The sequence below is a fragment of the Moschus berezovskii genome, chromosome 23 (genome assembly GCF_049115385.1).
Source record: "Moschus berezovskii isolate FMDL1 chromosome 23, NW_MosBer_1.0, whole genome shotgun sequence".
NCBI classification, from domain to species: Eukaryota; Metazoa; Chordata; class Mammalia; order Artiodactyla; family Moschidae; genus Moschus; species Moschus berezovskii.
Genome location: NC_142482.1, coordinates 30,837,199 through 30,857,172, shown reverse-complemented (window position 1 = coordinate 30,857,172; position 19,974 = coordinate 30,837,199). Strand labels below are relative to the sequence as shown.

At 41.5% G+C, this 19,974-nt stretch overlaps 1 protein-coding gene across 2 annotated transcripts in view; it reads right to left on the bottom strand.

Moving 5' to 3' along the window:
• The window catches only part of RUNX2 (RUNX family transcription factor 2), a 135,181-nt gene that overhangs the window by 27,766 nt on the left and 87,441 nt on the right, over positions 1–19,974 (bottom strand). For both annotated transcript variants that reach the window (XM_055406155.2, XM_055406157.2), the window contains exon 5: positions 12,628–12,789. In XM_055406155.2, the coding sequence (XP_055262130.1) occupies positions 12,628–12,789 (162 nt within the window). The remainder of the gene's footprint in view (positions 1–12,627; positions 12,790–19,974) is intronic.

The following is a 19,974-nucleotide window of genomic DNA, read 5'->3' as shown; positions in this document are numbered from 1 at the left end:
TATGTATTAACAAATCTAAAAACTAACTTAATATTGTAACACAATTTCTCTTTCCCTTTTTCTACAAGCAGTGATCAATTAATATTTCCTGAAAAGTCAAAGGGCTTCCCTGCTAACTCAGCTGGTAAAGAATCCGCTTGCAATGCAGGAGACTCTGGTTCGATTTCAGGGTTGGGAAGATCCCCTGAAGAAGGGATGGCTACCCACTCCAGTATCCATGGACTTCCCTGGTGGCTCAGACAGTGAAGAATTCACCCAAAATGCAGGAGACCTGGGTTCGATCCCTGGGTTGGGAAGATTCCCTGGAGGAGGGCATGGCAACCCACTCCAGTATTCTTGCTTGGAGAATCCCCATGGACAGAAGAGCCTGGCAGGCCACAGTCCATGGAGCTGCAAAGAGTCAGACATGACCGAGCGACTAAGCACAGCACTGAGAAGTCAGTGCTCAGTAAAGTAACAAAATAATACTAAAACATGGGGGTTTCAATGGTCCTATTTTTCCTGAAAAAATTTAGCGGTAGCCTTGCTGATATGTATTAATATCCCAAATAATAGACCAGGCAAGGATATTTACATGTATATTCATTCTAAATGTAGGGAACAGATGACTACATGCATATGTGCATATATATGTTTCAGCACATAGCTAACTGTATTCCTTCACTTTAAAAGAAGATAGTGGAAAATTCCATAATATAATCATGTGCAAGGACCATAACTGTGTATATGGAATACAAAATCAGGGTAAATGACAATTGTCCTTAGTCACCTATATAAACCCACTTCTAGATCTATTAGCCAATTCCTAACTAGGGGCTTCCCTGGTGGCCCAGTGGCAAAGACCACCAGTCAACACAGGCGACCTGGGTTTGGTCCCTCAGGAAGATCCCCTGGAGAAGGAAATGGCAACCCACTCCAATGTTCTTGCCTGAGAAATCTCATGGATAGAGGAGCCTGGCCAGGTTATAGTCCATGGAGTCGCAAAGAACATGTCTTAGCAACTAAACAGCAACTACAGCCAGAGCATAATCAACCCTGAGGCGTGCAGCCTGGACTACTGGGCTGACCTCTCTTCTGCAGGAGAGAACTTCCCATGAGCACCTCATGCACAGCACAGAGACAGTAACAGAGACAGAAAAGGATAAGAAGGCCAGGTCCTCGGCCTGGGGGGGGGCCTTCAATCTAGCTGAAGTCTTGGAGAGATAGCAAAGGATCAGGAGGCGAGGCCCTTGGCCTATGGGAGCTTTCAATCTAGCTGGGAAAATACAAGATCTTATATATTCTTGTCTTATCTTAAGAAACATTATAAAACCACACATGTCAACAAGTCTAATCTTTTTCTCAGCTGAAAATGTAATTGTTGAAGCAATTCAGAATAAAAATATCATCTGAGCAGAACGGAACTGCTTTTTAATTTCCTCCAAGAGAAGACTTTAAGTTTATGCAGGGGTCAAGAGAGATGCCCATTCACTAAAAGCCTGAGCATTTTTTGCATATCCTGGCATCCATGTGGGCTGGTATCATCATATAACCACGTCATATTCCCATCCTGTCTTCTGAATCAGACTGAAGTCTTCCTGAAGCCAGAGACAATGTCTTTTTATTCACTGCCTGCCTAAGTACATTTTAAGTCATGTACCAAGTATTTGTTGAACTGACTTGAAATGGCTGAAATGAACTGAGGAAAGACGCCTCAGGCAGGAAAGAAAGCAAGAGGCTACTACTAATATTATTGGATGAAATTAATAAAAATTCAAAGTTCTTGACAGGCAGAAGCTATCACCTGAATTAAATAACATAAAACCTAACAGGAATAAGTGGGCTTCCCTGGTGACTCAGACGGTAAAGAATCTGCCCACCATGGAGGAGACCTGGGTTCAATCCCTGGGTCAGGAAGATCCCCTGGAGAAGGAAATGACAACCAACTCTAGTATTCTTGCCTGGAAATGGACATGAGAAGCCTGGTGAGCTACAGATCATGGGGTCGCAAAGAGTCAGACATGACTGGACGATTAATACACATAACAGGAATAACCATAAATTTCCATACTTGGATCTAATAAAAAAAAAACGTGCAAAGGTAAAAAATGGAAGAAGTGCAGCTTGACAGAAAGAGGTACGTATAAGAAAACAGTGCAACATGGTCACCAAAGAACCAAGGCCACTTTAGCTGGCTGAGAATGAAAGAGTTTGGTTCTGGATGCCAGGCCTCAAGAGGGCCACTGAGAAAGTGTGGTTTGCCCAAAGACCACGGGCCAGGACAGTGAGGTCTTATGTCACAAAATCTCACCATACAACAAGAGTTTAAAAAGGGGAGAACAGGAAAAATTCAGAAGATAAGACTTTATGAGAAATGATAGTTGTCCAAACCAGATCTGTTGCTTTGTTTTTGAGGAAGAGTTCTGCTTTATTTTATGGCTTAGTTAAGATAATTTCTATCGTTTTCTCAGAAAAGACTTTGACACTTTATTATATGACAGCTATAATTAATGTCAGACTCTAAATTAGAAATCAAAAACTCTATTTGATCATTTGGCTTCAAGCTGGACCTAAAGTATGTTTTGGCATGATTACTAACTGTTAGCAGCGAGTTCTGGAAACAGATGCAGTCTTGATATGTGTTCTAAATGTGAAACACATTGCAGAGGAACTTGGAGATAAAAATATACACAGCTCATGCACACTCTTACTGTGCTATTTCCTGTCCTTATCAGTCATAAAAGTTTCTCTCGTTTTGCCCTTTATTTGTTGTCCTAGGTGAATAAAAACTTTTTTTCTTCTTTTTCCTTTTTCCCTTTCTTCTAATTTTCTCCCACATGCCCATCTTCCTTTTTTTTGTTTGTTTGTTTGCTTTTTTCTTTTAAAATTTGACCAGGCCATGTGACATGTGTGATCTGAGATCTCTGACCAGGGATCAAACCCTCAGCCCCTGCATTGGAAGGCAAAGTCTTAACCACTGGACTGGACCACCAGGGAAGTTCCCTATTTTCTTCTTTTTTTTCCCCTGTCATCTTTTCCACTAATATTTGTTCCAGTAAACATTTACTGAGCACCTGCTATATGCCATAACTGTGCTAAATTATAAGAATACTCAAGAACATGTAAGGCATAGGCTTGTCCTTGAAGAAGCCTATCTCCTATGAGAGGGTGAAGGCATGTAGTCTAATTATTATTAAAGGAAGATACACACACATTAGAGGTGTGTCCAGTACAAAGACAAGAAATGTATGAAAGAGTGATTAGCTTGGAGGAAAGTGGATGGTTGGGAAGAAGATGCCCGAGAAGGATCAGCCCGGCCCTGTCTGGGCAGTGCAGAAAAGTGGGCTGCGCTGAAATTGGAACAGCACAGCACACTTGAAGAATACCAGGCATTCTTGGGACATAAACTGCATCCTTTACCTAGGAGAGTTGGGTATCTGGGGAGGCAGCTAAGTAGCCACATAAATGGATTGTTATTTTTAGCTAGGCCAGTTCAGTACTTGAGTCAACAGGAACAACCACCTAAATAGAAAACATTCCTAGGAGCAAAACCATTCCTACGAGAAGAAAGTTTTCATTCAAAAATGAGCCAAAGATAAGGAAAGCCATAATCTGGGCCATTTGGTGACAATGGCTAAGACAGAGGAAGTGTTCCCCCAGGCAGGAATGCATGACATGCTTTCTAAAAAGAAATATCACTAAGTCAGCTTCTTCAAGGACAAGCCTGTGTCTTACATGTTCTTGAGTATTCTTACAACCTAGCACAGTTATGGCATGCAGTAGGTGCTCAATAAGTGTTTAGTGGAACAGATATTAGTGGAAAAGGAAATGGTGTGGTAGTATTCAGAGGTGCAGGGAGAATGGCCTGGATGTTTTTAAAAATTTAATAACATCCTTACAATGGAATATCATTCAGTGGCAAAAGGAAATGAGCTATCTAGCCATGAAAAGATACAGAGGAACCTTAAATGCATAATGCTCAGTGAAATAATCCAGTCTGAAAAGGCTACATACTGTAATGCCAATTATATGATATTCTGGAAAAAGCAAATATATACAGACATTGCTCCTCTGGTGGTTTAGTGGTTAAGAATCCACCTTGCAATGTAGGGGACGCTGGTTTGATCCCTAGTCCAGGAAGATTCCACATGCAGAGGGGCGACTAAGCCCGTGAGCCACATCTACTAAGCCTGCATGCAGCAACTACTGAAATCTGTGGGCCCTGGAGCTCATGCTTCACAACAAGAAAGTCACCGCGGTGAGAAGCCCGTGCACCACCATTAAAGAGTAGCCCCCACTCTCCACAACTAGAGAAAGCCAGCATGCAGCAACAAAGGCCCAGAGCAGACAAAAATAAAACAAATTTTAAAAATATATACTGTTAGGAAAAAGATTAGTGGCTGCCAGGGGTTAAGAGGGCAGGTGGGGAGGGATAAGTAGGTAGAACGCAGGCGATTTTTTAGGGCAATGAAACTATTCTGTGTGCCTCTGGAATGGTGGATACATGGTACTAAGCATTTGGCAAAAACAACACGGAGAGTGAACCCTATTGTAAACTATGGACTTTAGTTAATAATAATGTACACATACTGGTTCATCAACTGTTAACAAATGTACCAAACAAAAGCAAAATGTTAACGACAAGAAAAAACGGCTGGTGCAGATGGTATGGGGGAGGGATATAGAACTCTGTACCTTATGGTCAACTTTTTGGAAATCTAAAACTGCTCTAAAAAATAAGCGTTAGTTTAAAAACAAATATATATGATAGTATGTTTCTAAGGGAATGACATAACTTAGTTCTTACACTAGCATTTATCAGGTCAGACAAGCTTTCTTTACCAAAAGTCCTAAGAACAACAAATCCCTGGACAGACACAATCATTCTCCCTGAAGAACCTCTGAGACAAGCGGCTGGACAGTTTTGAGTAATTCACTTACACAAGACTATGGAGGTGTAATAAATTAACTGACATATCTGAGAAAGAGGCAAAGACTCTTTAGTGACAATGAAACCAAAACTCAGGTTTCCTCAAGTTCAATTGCCTCCACCCTCATGCAGATCCCGGTGAACCACAGAAGCCACGGCGTCATTCGAAAATTAACTTTAATACTTTTGCTGAAGTTAGGTTCAAGCACCCAAACTTCTATGAAAAGAAAGGGATCACAGCAAATCTTTCACTAAAATGTGTAACCACGTTTTTGCCATTCCCGCCTAAGCAAGATCGCTTTCATTACTGAGTCTTTTCTCCATGTGTGGGTGGTTATACGTGTTATCAAAAATAAATCCTCAACGAAAACAACCGACAAGAACCACGTATATGGTCACAGTTGAACTTTGTACCCAGGTTTCATCCTGTGCTTTGGTAGCTCATTCTAGCTACAAATAACAGTAACTAGTTACACAACCAAGTTTTGTCACCTTTGTGAGCTGGGCCAACTATCCCTAATCAATCTCGTAGGAATGGAAATCATTCTTGTATCCTCAGCATCAGAAACTCAAAAATTATTCTCAGTTGAGGTCCAGGGATGCCCTTGAAACTGGGCCTACAGCAATAAGATAAAAATATCCTCTGCTTGTGTCAGAAAATATCCTATTTCTAAAGAAAACAAGATGAGTTTTAACTCACAGAATGCAAAAATAACCCAACCAATCACAGTCAATATTATAGGGAAGAATATTGAATATTCACTTGGTAACACAGGGCTTGCCTTTGTTTAGGGTCCATTAAATTTAATAACTTCCCCCTCTGTGGCTTTAAACAGAGAACTTCTTCAAAATAAGAGTAGCTCCTATTAAACTTAATTACTTGCCCGTGGCTGAGATGGCAGAGGTGTGTCTACCAAACAGGTAGGTCTTAATAAAGGAATAGTTCTGTAGTAAAAAGTAGATGGTCTAGTGTTTTATTATAGTGGCTTTACCTTTCTGATTTAATTGCTGGAGTTTTCCTTTTAACCTCTCTGAAGGCGTCACTCCCTCCTGTGAGTTAAGAGAGGCCCTGCTAAAATTAATGTCCACATATACTTGGCACATTACTAAAGCTGCTGGTTTCAAACACTCAAACCAGAGGAACTGACAGAAACTCAGCTATAGAAGGGATATTTAAAAATGAACTACATCAAAAATTGCTGGCTTTGAAATGACATGAAACAATCCTGCCAAATGACCTTGAGTGATCAAATGAAGTTTTTCCTCTGCAATTTCTAGATTTTGTGGAAGTAATAAAATAGTTTTTAGGAACTTTATTTATAAACCTATATTTATTAATAAACCTATATTTATTTTGTGGAAGTAATAAAATAGTTTTTAGGAACTTTATTTATCAGTCTAACCCCTCTTCTGCTGACTTTTGGGAATATTATAGTCTAGCAGCTAAGAGTCATAAAAATGGAGACATCTTAGTGGTCCTGTACAGTTGATTAAGTGGCATTTGTTGATATTTAAATATTTTGAAAGAATAAATTCAAGACTGCTAGCTTAAACAGAAAAAAAAAGATCTTCAAAAAGATTATAGTTCTTAATGCTGTCTTATGTAAAAATAACCCTACAACTGTGAGAAAAAACATCCATATAACCTGTATTGGTCTCTCCCAGGGTACCCAAGGCAGACAACATATATGATCCTGTATGTCTAATTCATGTATCTTACATCTCTAAGAAACCTCCTAAAAGGATCACAGAGGTCCATGGGTACAATGACCAAGACCACAGAAGAAAATGCCAAAGAGCAGTACAGACTTAGGCTAATCTGAGATACTTCAGGGCTTCCCTGGTGGCTCAGCAGTGAAGAACCAGCCTGCAATGCAGGAGATGCACGTTCGATCCCTGGATTGGGACTGACCCCCTGGAGGAGGGCATGGCAACCCACGCCAGTATTCTTGACTGGAGAATCCCATGGACTGAGGAGCCTGGCCAACTACATCCACAGGGTCACAAAGAGTTGTGACTTTCAAGATACGACTGAAGGGACTCAGCATGCACGCACTTAGATACTTCTAAGGTCTATGTACCCTAGACTGTTTGGAACCAGGAGGTTGATGACGCTGACTCCCCGTTACCTCACCTCCAACCAATCAGAAGAACATCCATGAGCTGATCATGCCCTGTTCCTTGCATACTATAAGATTCCTCACTACCCACCCCAGGGCAGCTCACACAGTCTCGAGGGCATTAGCCCATTGTGGTCCCCTTTGCCTGGCGAAGTAGTAAAGGTATTCTTTTCTGTTTCACCCACCCACCCAAATAAGGTACTTAACTTATATGGGTGAGATGGCAGGAGTTATTTGCAATGAATAAACCTATGTACAGTCTCCGTTAGAAGGCTAACAATAGCTCATACTCTGATTCATAAGTCAAAGAATAAGATTCAATAAATAGCTAGACATCTTTTCGTAAGAGTATAATTACATAAAATACATTTTGAAAGTCATAATTATTTGTCTACATACTATTTTTTAACAAGCTCCAGAAAAGTAATTATAATCTTTGTGTGAAGCCTCACAAGTGCTTTGAACATCAAAAATCCCATGAGTGATAACTATATTACAATGATGAAGCCATGCAATGGTCTGGTTTGTTGTCAAGTCTCCCTGCCTTCCCATACACCTTGCTCTTTGACAGAATCAGGGAGAAACAACTTTGGCTACCCCTGTAGGGTGAATGTTCTTTTATAATCATGTAAGATGAAATGAGATAATATATAAAATCACTGGGTATTCAGGGGTACCACTTAAATCCCAACTATTATGTGATAAAGCCATATTTATCATTGTAAGTATGGTGGGGAGAGGAACCTACCCTCAAGGGCTTTCTTAGCATTAGATCTCTCATTGGAAGGACTGATGCTAAAGCTGAAACTCCAATACTTTGGAAACCTCATGCGACGAGTTGACTCACTGGAAAAGACTCTGATGCTGGGAGGGATTGGGGGCGGGAGAAGAAGGGGACGACAGAGAATGAGATGGCTGGATGGCATCACCGACTCGATGGACGTGAGTTTGAGTAAACTCCGGGAGTTGGTGATGAACAGGGAGGCATGGTGTGCTGTGATTCATGGGGTCGCAAAGAGTCAGACATGACTGAGCAACTGAACTGAACTGAGACTAGTTTCTGCTTGATTTTTATAATTCAGCTGAATATAATCTAAACTCAATACAATAAGGCTGACCCTATTAGTTAGTTACATGATAGCACTTTATTGTTCAGCCATAAACTTATACATAACTGCTGCTATTGTTCTTCTTATAATACCGAAGGCTACTCAAGGTTAAAGAAATAATTCCTGAATCTTGGAACTGCCCCCTGTAAACTTTGAGATGTCTGGTTTTGTATGTTTCTTTGCAGTACAGTAGGGATTGCAAGTAATATATCTTTATCATCTTATTTTATTTACTCCTTGCTTCCATAAAGGATGTGGGGGAAACTACAGAATATATAATTTGAGCAAACTCTGGGAGACAGTGGAGGAGAGAGAAGCCTGGAGTGCCACAGCCATGGGATCACAAAGAGTCGGCCGTGACTTAGTGACCGAACAATACCACCACCACCACCAACAGGACATATATACAAGCTTCCCTGGTGGCTCAGTGGTAAAGAATCCACCTGTCAATGCAGGAGAAGTGGGTTCAATCCCTGGGCTGGGAAGATACCCTGGAGGAGGAAATGGCAACCCACTCCAGTATTATTGACTGTGAAACCCCTTGGACAGAGAAGCCTGGCAGGCTACAGTCCAATGGGTCACAAAAGAGTTGGCTACAACTTAGTGACTAAACAACAACAACAGCATATATATGGTATAGTATCACTGTCATTATTGCAATTCATTAAGTTGGAGCATTTGCAGCCACACTTGATAAATGACTCAGAAGAAAGAGCAACAAAAAAGGAAGTTGTAAAACTGGATTCTCTGAAGGTCTTTAAATAGATTAAATTGTGGTAATTCTTTGCAATGGTCTTCTTGGATAAAATGGAATTTCCTTAGGAATATTTCTTTCTGAAAGATATTTCTGGTGACTTTTATGCTTATGATCCCTTGGAAAAGAACATTAGCATGCCTAATTACATGTAAGTATAATTTAACATTTTCTATCTTCTGACATCATAAGTGAATAGTTATTTTCTCTTAGTGCTTTACTGACTTTTGTGAATGCTTCCCAATTTCTTTTAGCTCTATAAAAATTCATAGTCTATGGAATAATAATAGTAGTGACAAATATTTACTGAGTACTCTATGTGTTAGGCACTGTGTTAAGTGCTTTATGAATGCCATATAGTATTAACTTATTTAAATATTTCATGAGTTTTTTTTGTTTTAAATATAGTCTGTGACCATCCATTTCATAAAGCAAATAACTCCTTTAAAAGTTTAGATTTTTATCGACTGATTCATTTAAGCCAGGGCTTGCCTACAAATTATATATAGACATACAATGTTTACAAAACACTTTTAGTTCCTTAATGTCAGCTACAATCTGTGTGTGACACACATGGTGTGTCCACTGCTGCTGCTAAGTTGCTTCAGTTGTATCCGACTCTGTGCGACCCCATAGACGGCAGCCAACCAGGCTCCCCCATCCCTGGGATTCTCCAGGCAAGAACACTGGAGTGGGCTGCCATTTCCTTCTCCAATGCGTGAAAGTGAAGTCGCTCAGTCGTGTCTGACCCTCAGCGACCCCATGGACCACAGCTTTCCAGGCTCCTCCGTCCATGGGATTTTCCAGGCAAGAGTACTGGAGTGGGGTGCCATTGAACACTTTACTCCTATGCATCTCATTTAATCCTCATAGTAACCCTAAGAGCTAAATATTATATCCCCGTTTTACAAATAATAAAAATTTCCAAGAAGTGAGAAACTTGCCTAATATGAGTATGAGTTGGGATTCAAACCTGGGCCTGGACCTCCACCCTTACTGTGTAAGTGATAAATTATATTCTTTCTCCCCCAAGCTCATATGAGAATGTTTTGATTAGGGAGATGAGAACGGATTGCTCTACACTAAAAGAAAACAGGAACTATTCTGGAAAGCATCTCAAAAAGTGAACACAGAACTGCTTGGAGATGGCAACAGAGGTTAATATTTTACCTGTCCATGTTACAGAAACATAGCGTCCTGGAACTTAGAGACACCTTTCAATATTGAGGGGGATAATAACAAGACAGAAAGTATACAATGTGGTACCTGAGAATCTATGAGACAGAATCCTGTCCAAGGAGTGTCCTAGGACCAGTCCCCAGGGAGCTGGAGATGGGGCTCACTCCTGAAGACTTGGTCCCGTTGTCCACCAGGCAGTGCTCTGGGGCGTGGATGCAGCCCCACACCCAAGAGCAAGGTCAGAGGAAGCAGGGCTCCTCTAGTTCCCTGACAGTTGACATCTAGTTCTTTCTTCCTGATTTGCTACATGCTGACAAGAGGGATTTTCTGTTCTCTTCGCTCTCATGTTTACACAGAACCTCCCACCCTGGCACCATGTTACTTTGCCAGGAACAATTCATAGAGATGTTTGGGGTGGGAGGAAGAAACTGGACTAAACTCGGGTTTAAACTAGTTTCAAGCAGAAGCCCGTTCCTACCTTTGGCCTCAGATTAATACATGGCTGGATAATAAACCAGTTTCTGCCTCCTCCGTGAAATGAGAAAAGCTGTGTCATATTCGTTCATGGAAATGTTTTCAGTAGATATCACTTAACTGCCTCCAAATAACTTGGCTGCTCCATATTACACATGATAAATGACAAAATGCCATTTAGGCAGCTTTTTTTTTTCAGTGTTATTGTCAACAGTTTTCCCATTGAATTCATATATAGATACACCTCAGAAGGAAAATACTGGGGATAAATGTCTCTAAAGCTGCCATCTCTCCCTGAGGTTTTTTTTCCTCCAGGTAAAGCCAGAGGACGAACAGCCTTAGCCACAGAGGGTTGGACAGACAGTAGCCCCAGAGAACCCTAAACAGAGGCAAGTTTGCACAAATCTGTCCTGGCAAAGTGTCACCTTGGCCCCATATAAGACAAAAACAGACTCAGTCTAAAATACATAAGGGAGAACCAGAACTAACTCAACACCATCCAACACTGTCCCTGCGACCCTGCATCAGCCCTGGTTACCCCTCTGTGCTTCCCTCATCCTTTCCCGTGTCCTGACTTGATGTTTGCCTAAAGGAGGGAGTCATCCCAGTAAAGGGAAGTGATCACTACAATTCTATACGCTGCATATTTCCCAAAAAATACCATGTGATTCAGGACAACAATAACAGCAGTTGGAATGAAAAGGGGTCATGTGGTCAATTTTCTTGGGAAAACTCCCAAGACTCTGGAGGTTCCCGTTCCCCCCACCAACCCCTGCTTTCCCTACTCACCCCTACGGGAGTCCGTCTGTGGCACAAAAGGTGAAGGCCTTAGGACCCGAGAGCCCTTTCCTGCCATTCGCTTGAGAACCAAAGCCTTCCCTCCTCCCAAGTTGAAAGAAATAAAGGAGTCTGAGCTAATCGCAACCTGCAAAGCCTGCGGGCGGCCCATCAGCTTGCCAGGGGTGCAACCCGGAGGAGCGAGTACCGGCTTCGAGCTTTGCAGAAAAGGAGAGAGGGAGAGAAAACAGAGACAGAAACACAAAGAGAAAGAAAGAAAGGCATTAACCTGGCCAGGAGTCAAACAGGTGCAAGGAGCCCGGACGCTGAGAGCAGTGTCGGACACACAGAGGGTGCCACCGAGTGTGCCTCTTGCGGAGGGGGTGGGGGCGGGGGAGGGCTGCCTCTGAACTGATGGGCGCAGGGCTGCGTCCGGATGCAGGGGGTATGTGACAGATTTTTTATTCACAGGACTCAGAGGGTTGGCCGAGAGCCTTTAACTTTCCTCCACTTGTCAATCTGACATCTTCGTGGATACTCTCTGGTTCCCAGGGACAAACGCTCCATGAGAGGGGGGAGGTGCGGCCAGGATGTTGATCACACACATCCCCACCATGAGTCACAGAACTTCGTGGTGCCCTGGGAAGAGAGGACGGTGAGCCCCGGGGGCTGCCACGTTGTGAGCAACAGCAGTGAGCTGTATGATTCATGGCGCTGCCTGGGTCCTGAGTTGGCTGCTCAGAGGCTGCAGCACGTGGCCTTTTAAGCCTCTTGCAGCCTGTCCTTGGAGTGGTTCGTGTCTGTCTGACGGGGATCTGAAGTGTGCAGCTCCTCTCTCTCTGAACTGGCTACCTAGAACTCCTGGGCATTTATGAGCCTCTAGAAACAGAGGGCTGTGCCTTCAGGCTGTAGTTTGGCTTTCAGGCAGATGTTAGGAACAGAAAGGAATGCAAGCAGAGGAAAGTTGGGCGGACGGGCACAAGACCCTCAGGAGAAGGCCCCAATTGGGAGACAGCACCAACCAAAGGGGATGCAATTCAGCAGGACTGAACCTTGGGGGCACTGAGTGTTATCTTAGCAAAGGATGCCATGTCTGGTGGAGATTCAGGCTCTTGACCTCAATTTAAGTTCAAGCCCTCACTAGCCCCGTAATTCAGAAGACCTGGTTTGCAGCTGTGGGACCCCTGTCCACAAGCCTCTGATGGAGAGTTTCCTGTGAGCGTAGCTGAGACAGCTGGGCCCACCCTGCAGCCCCAGTCCCACCCCTGCACCAGAGTGGGCTTTGAGATCAAGTGTGGTCTTTACCTGAAATGCGCCTGGGCACGTCGGTGATGGCGGGCAGCCCGGTGCCCCGTGTGGAGGACAGCGGGGTGGTGGAGTGGATGGACGGAGGGGTCATCTGGCTCAGGTACGAGGGGTAGGACTGGTCATAGGACCAGGGCGGGGAGGACTGCGCCTGCCTGGGGTCTGGGAAAAAGAGGAAAATCCTTAGCACACCAGCCACTCTGGCCGACACACACAACCCCAAACTTAGACAGGATAAAGCAGGAAAAAAAAAAATCAGACTATACAAGGACGACCAATTTCCCACAACCCCACCCTTGCAGGTCCCGTAGAGCACACAGCTTTCTAGACTCCGAGTCTCTAGGAAAGTAACAAAATGCATCACGCATAAGGACTATTTGTCTCCCTCACACATAAATATTTCTATTCGGAAAGACTAACAGTCATTTAGGAAACAATCTGCTTTGGGTATCTTCACAAAGTTGAACTCTATTTTCTTTATTTTCTGTATGTTTTTTTTTTTTTTAATTTATCGCAGACAGTCGGACACGACTGAGCGACTGAACTGACTGACTGACTGATTGACTCCAATGAACATGTATTACTTCTTTCTTTTTTAAAAAGAAATGTTTGGAACAATTTACTCAATTAAAGAGCAGGGAGATGGTGCCTTCTGCTGCTGTGCATCCAGTCAGTATCCTTCAGCCATGCTTTCTAGTTCTAAAAATGCATGATTCTGTGATTTTAGCATAGTTCACATCCCAGGCAGGTCAGTGGGGATGAGGAGTTTGGGGCAGGGATGAGAACAAAGGGAACAGCAACAGGAGAGAAAGGAGCCAGTGATGTTTGGCTTCCCAGGTGGCTCAGTGGTCACATGTTCGATCCCTGGGTCAGGAAGATCCCCTGGAGAAAGAAATGGCAACCCACTCCCATATTCTTGCCTGGAGAATCCCCATGGACAGAGAAGACTGGAGAGCTACAGTCCATGGGGTCTCAAAGAGTCGGACGCGACTGAGCAAGCGAGCATGCACTGTTATGTTACTCTGATGCTAAAGCTACCCCAGAAAATAACCTTTAAGAAAAAAACAAAACTTAATTTCAAAACTAACCAAGAACAGAAAAGCTTTATCACCATCTAGTTTCGATGTAAAGCACATAAGTTTCTGACAGGAAGAAAAAGACCCAAAACACAACAGGGAAATGTCTTTAATCCTATTGGAATCTGTTTAAACGATGTCACATGTTTGGAATGTGGCCTGGAGTTACCTACAGTCACTACAATAATAAAAATAATGGGCAACCAACTGGTTAGAGTGAACCGCTGAGAATTAGTAATATCTTTCAATGTATCTCTAACAGAGTTTCTTGGAGATGCACACAGAATCATAAGCTAATTTCTCTTAACATTGTTTGTTTTTTTTTTTTTTTTGCTAAGTTCACTTTTTCTTAATTTTAAAAAATTCCAATACACCAGGCTGTTCTCTAAAACAGCTTTGTATATCAGACTAGCCATGGATTTTGGAACATGTCGAATTAGGTTCAAGTTCTGAGACTTCTAAGTTGTGTGATCTTGGGTTAATCACTCAGTGACTCTGAACCTCAGTTTCCTCATCTCTAAAAGGGGATGGGAAGTAATAATATCTGAATCACAGAAATGTGGAAATTGCACGAGAAAACTATGCAGAGAGGGCTAGCACAGGAAATACTCAGTGATATTAATTCTTGCCTTTTAAAAAAACTTTTGGTGACACAGGAATTGTTTCATGATTAAAACACACCTGAACTGGAGCTAATCCATTTAGAACAGGTTTACTTTTTAAATTATTCCCATATCACCAATCAGCCTCTGAAAATGAAAAGCTTGATTATTGAAAATGATAAATATATGTGAGTCAATTCAGGTTTATCTCTACAAAGAAAAAGTGGATAACAAGATGTGGGGTTTTTTCTGAGATCATTCCTCCTTTAAAGCCTCTCGGTTTTTCTGTACAAAGTCATTTAGTTTCAGCTATTTCTTGTTTATTTGTTCAATTCAGAAACAATTTATTTAAAGACTATCTAAATGGCACATACTTTTATTGACTCAAAATAATTAAATACATCTGAATATTTATTGAATGTTTACTGTATCAACAGATATATAGAAAATTTTCATCCAATTCTGTTTTAAGGAACATTTATCTGAGTTTGCAATTTGAATTAAAGGATAGTATTGTATTGTATTGTAAGCGGTTCACAGAGACGTTTCCTTCAGAAATTGGATGGATATTTAATCATTCAAGTAATGAAATTTTGTGCTTTAAAATGTTCAAGGCTGGGATTGTAATAGAGCGGCAATCTTTCAAACCTGATCCTTGTTATATATCTGATACAGATATACTTCCTTGCTTTAACCATTAATGTCACTCGCTATTCAGATAAATGGTAAATGATCTTCAGATGGAAAAAGATGCATTCCTTACAACATCAGAAAGCAATCTCACAAAGACAAGGCCTTCCCTCAAGCACCATTTCTAATAGATATAAAGGACGAGAACGACACGGCAAAACGAGCAGGGCATGCGGGACTCGAATGATCTAACATCACCAGATGACTTTCTGAGCAAGCAGTTTCATCCATCTCTCCACTCCCATACTGCAGCACACTACCAGCAGTATAGGGCTCTCTGCCTAAAAGTGGGGGAAATACAAAGAAATCTAAAGAATGACTAAAATCACTGATGTTTAGACATGTCACAAAGGAATCAGGGGACGTAGCTTGAATGGAAGATACAGCTTTGCATTTCTCCTTAAGCTGAGAGGCAGCTCAGTACAAGGGGAAACAAAGGGGCTTTCTGATGAGAGGATCTGAGTTGGGGTCCCAGCTCTGCTTTGTGTGAGCTGGATACCTTGACTGTATTAGCTAACTCCCTGAACCTCAGTTTTTTTGTCTAGAAAATGAGACAGCACAGCATGGTGAAGCGAACATAGCCAAGAGTTCACGTGTGCCAGTTGGACAGCCAACTCTGGGCTTGAATCACAGCTCCCACTTTGTTGAGCAAGTCACTTAGACTTTGAGGGCCTCAGTGGCTCCCCTGGAAAATGGGAATCAGGATGCTTATTAGGGCTCTGTGAGCATTTACACGTACTAGGCCTTATCGAGTAGGTTGTCTGCCACTCTTGGCGCATCCAAAGTATACAATAAATAGAAATGATCATTGCTATCTGTAAAATGAGTATAATTATAACTACTATCATTTTTGCTTACAGAATTAAATGAAATAACACAAGAAAAGCCTTTTGATAACTCTAAAGTACTATATGAAAATGATCATTATTCTCATGTGATGTGGGAACTCATGTTACATGGCCAAGGCCCTGCTGTGTGACATGGGGTGTGTTTCTTAATGTGGCTGAATTTTAATTTCCTCATCTATAAAATGGGTATGATAATACAGTCTCAGAGAGCATCATAAGGATTAAATAACATAGAGTAAATGGCTAAGCATTATTCAAAAAAATTAAAAATCTGACTCTAGAGGCCAAAAAAAATAAAACATAAAACAGAAGAAATACTGTAACAAATTCAATAAAGACTATAAAAATGGTCCACATCAAAAAATCTTAAAAAACAAAAAAAAATCTGACTCTAAACTATCCAGCGTGGCTGGGTTGTCTACTGTTGGTCTTAAAGATGTTCCAGAGCAGACTCATCACAATTCAATATAATGTCTGGCACACAGCAGATGCTCAAGAAACAACCACTGCACAAACCTCCCGGGGTGGCTGGAGTGAATAATGGTATTTTATAAAGAAGTACTAATTAGTCTTTCTCTAACTTCCCCTTAGGCTATAAAAGAACTTGTGTCAAATGAGGTTTTAGCTTTGATATAAACTTCGTGACTGCTGGAATACACACTTAAACTATCAAAGGATCACTATCCTTTGAGTAGAGGGCCTTTCTGAAGGTTCCCAGTGTTAGCAAAAAGAACTTCTCACTATCCCTAAACAAGCGAGAAGATCTCTCTTTGCTTTCTGTCTCTCAAAGAAAAGGCTGAAGGCTGGCCAATCTCTCTTTCAAGGTCACCATCCTAAGATTCCATGATAAAGACCTACTTAAGGAGAACAGGACGTGGCTTGGCAACTAAACAACAACAAGGAGAGTTACTACAGAAAAACAAAACACAAGAACCGCCATATGGACTTACTAGATCTAGTCTAAGGAATTTTGAAAAGGAACTGCAATCTTAAAAAAAAAAAAAAAAAAAGGATTGGTCTCCAAATACCCCAGTCTTTCTCTAATACCCTGTGAATGACTCCATCAACCCCAGCTCCCTCATTTCTGGCCTGTGGGATCTTGGACAAATTATATAACCTATCTGACTTCAAGGTTCCTAATGTGTATAATGGGGATAAATAAGAAGACCTCCCTCCTAAAGTTGTTTTAAAGATTAAATGAGGTCATATAGGAAAGAGCTTAGCACATGGAAAGAACCCAGTAAATGTTCACCACTATTAAAGCATCTCCTTTACTGAGCCTTCGTTCTGTATTTATGTTTCCAGCCCGTAACCTCTTATTCTAGCAAAAGGCTATTTTTAGAAAGCTTCCTGCAGTTCTGAAATCTGCTGTTTGGAGACTATATCTGGTCACTTCGATAGTCTTTACAATAATTTAACCTGAGTCATGTTCCTTCTTCATCCTAGCTTCTCCCAGACCAAGAAATCCTAATCTGTTTAGTGTCTTTTCTAATACTGTATGCATCAACTTTTTTCAGTGTTAGTCGGGGGGGAAATGGCTATAAAAAATCTTGACTTCCTAAATGCCCAACCACTAAGAAAATGTAATCTTATAAATATATGATTACAGCATATTTGTATTTGCTTTGTTGTGGACAATTATTAAGGCTGACAATAGAGAAAAGTCACCTTAACCTGATCTCACCAATGATTTCTGAACTCAACTTCCTGAAGAAACCTGAGACTTCTGAGATTGACTCTGAACTTGGATGACTCAGAGCAGGTGACAGATGTTTTTAGGCATCAATCCTAAGGTTACTAATAGGGAAAAGTGAGTGTAGGACCTAAGTCTAAGACAAACCTACGAATTAACCATTAACAAACAAGAAAACGATCTTCCTCTACCTTGGGCCCCACAGGGCTAGTATAATGCATTCCTTCCCTCTGCTCCATCCAGAGTTACCCTAAAAGTCTTGTTAAGTCTACAGACACATGGAAGGAAGTACCTTGTCCTTCCAATCCAACACAAATAAGAATATCCTTGATTTGGGGTCTCAGAGGCTCAAGGTACCAATCACTGTCTTGGTATCACATCCTGGGTGATCTGAAATTACCTATGAGCACCCATGAGTTTTCAGAAAATAACTGAACTCTATTCCGTAGATATTTTCAAAAGACATGAAAACTGCTGTTACACTTTAGTTTTAGAGTGCTTTCAGAACAGTAATTCAGTACTTTTCTACGGCAATCTACAGAAACAGCCTCAATATTATTTTTATTACTATATTCTGGACATTCAAAGCATTGACACAAGTTTTTATATAGATATGATCACTGAAAAAACAAGACCTTGGGTGCTGGTTTTTTATGGGCACATACTCTTTCGTGCTTGAGAAACCTGAAATATGAAATAACATTTTAATAGGTCTCCACCCTATTTTTCCCCAAGTTTCTCTCCTATCACCTAAAAGGTGTGTGGTAGGGAGGGGTTACTTAAAGAGAGGTCATAATCAAGTTTGACCTGTAACATAAACTTTGAGAAAGAAAATTAGGCCTTCCTTATACAATGCTCAGCTGTGCTCACAGCAGGATGAAACTGATCACAATCACTAAACGGCAGAGAAGACCTAGGGCTGAGCTCCGGGAAGCGCTGAGGATGACCCAGGAGAAAAGAGCCCCCAGTCTAACTGGGGACGCACACTCGCAGCTACCACCTGGCTTCTGAGGTCAGGCTTATTGGACACCTCAGATCTACAGCTGCACACTTTCAGAAGAAACTGCAGTCTCCTCCGTGTCAGCAGACCAAGTCTAGCTATGAGGAGTGCCGGGTAAATAAAAAGGAGCCAGTCACGTCACTTGACAAAAGGAATCCCTTCAGCTTCTAGCTGAAGCAACGTCTGTTGGATGAACTTTAAAAAGACACCAGAAAAGCACAAAATATTGGGTATAAAACAGGGTCAAGTATGTTTTGTACCAAATGGGGAATACAGCCAATATTCTATAATAACTGTAAACAGAAAGTAACCTTTAAAAATTGTATAAAATTTTTTAATTAAAAAAAAAAAAAAAAGAAGACGGGACTTCCCGAGTGGTCTAATGGTTAAGACTCTGCTTCCATTACAGGGAGCACAGGTTCAGTCCCTGGTTGGGGAACTAAGACCCCACATGCCTCAAAACACAGCCAAAAGTAATTAAATAAAGAGTGAAAATATAAAAAATAAAACAAGTAAACAAATAAAAAGACACCAAAATCCAGGGACCTGCATACACTTTGCACTTTCTCTCCCAACACTTGGCACTTTCGCTCCCAACCTAGTAAGTCGAGCACAAGGTTCCTATTTAGCTGTCTCTGTCTCACCTCCAAAGTACCAACGGTCATAACTGCCACCTTTAACAGGGCTTTCGGGATGGGGTGGGGAGAGGAGTTTTTACATGGTATTCTGGTGAGTCAGCAAACTATCCATTTTTCTTGTCATGAACAGCTTCTGTACACCTACACAGCAGTGAGATGGTCTAAGGAATAAATAAAAAAAAATACCAAAGACATTTCTTGCTGTGCAAAAGCTTACAGAAGCAGATACAAAACGACAAGTAATTCAAAGCCTGTCAAAGCACGCACCTGTGTTTTTAAAAAGCTCTAAAGATAGACATGAACTCTGGTACACTGATATCACTGCGGATCTTATAAGATCTCCGTCAAGAGTGGTGCTCCTTTGGGTTAGGCTACCTGGAGATTGGGCATATCTGACTTACATCCTACAGACCCCAGAACACAAAAGTACCGAAGAAAACGTCCCCAGGAGATGCTCAGAAAATGATGCTACCTGGGGGAGAAGCGGGTCATCATCTCGTGTGGCCTCTGTATCAGGCAGAAATGGAGACTAGCATTTATCTAAACCGTGGGTGTGAGAAAAGGAAGAGCTCTCCTCTGAGTTAGACCATAGTTTCTGAAATTTAATAATGGGTGTGGGGAAAATGAAGCAGGGTCATGCATTTCCTGAAATGATTTTACACAAGAGTCATGGGATCTAAGGGCACCCAGACTTTTCAAATGACTGAGAAACTATATTTCATGTTTCTTGAACTCTGAACACTTAGGGTCACAATAAGAGGAAGGGGGAGGCAGATGGTTAGAAAAAAAAAAAAAGCACT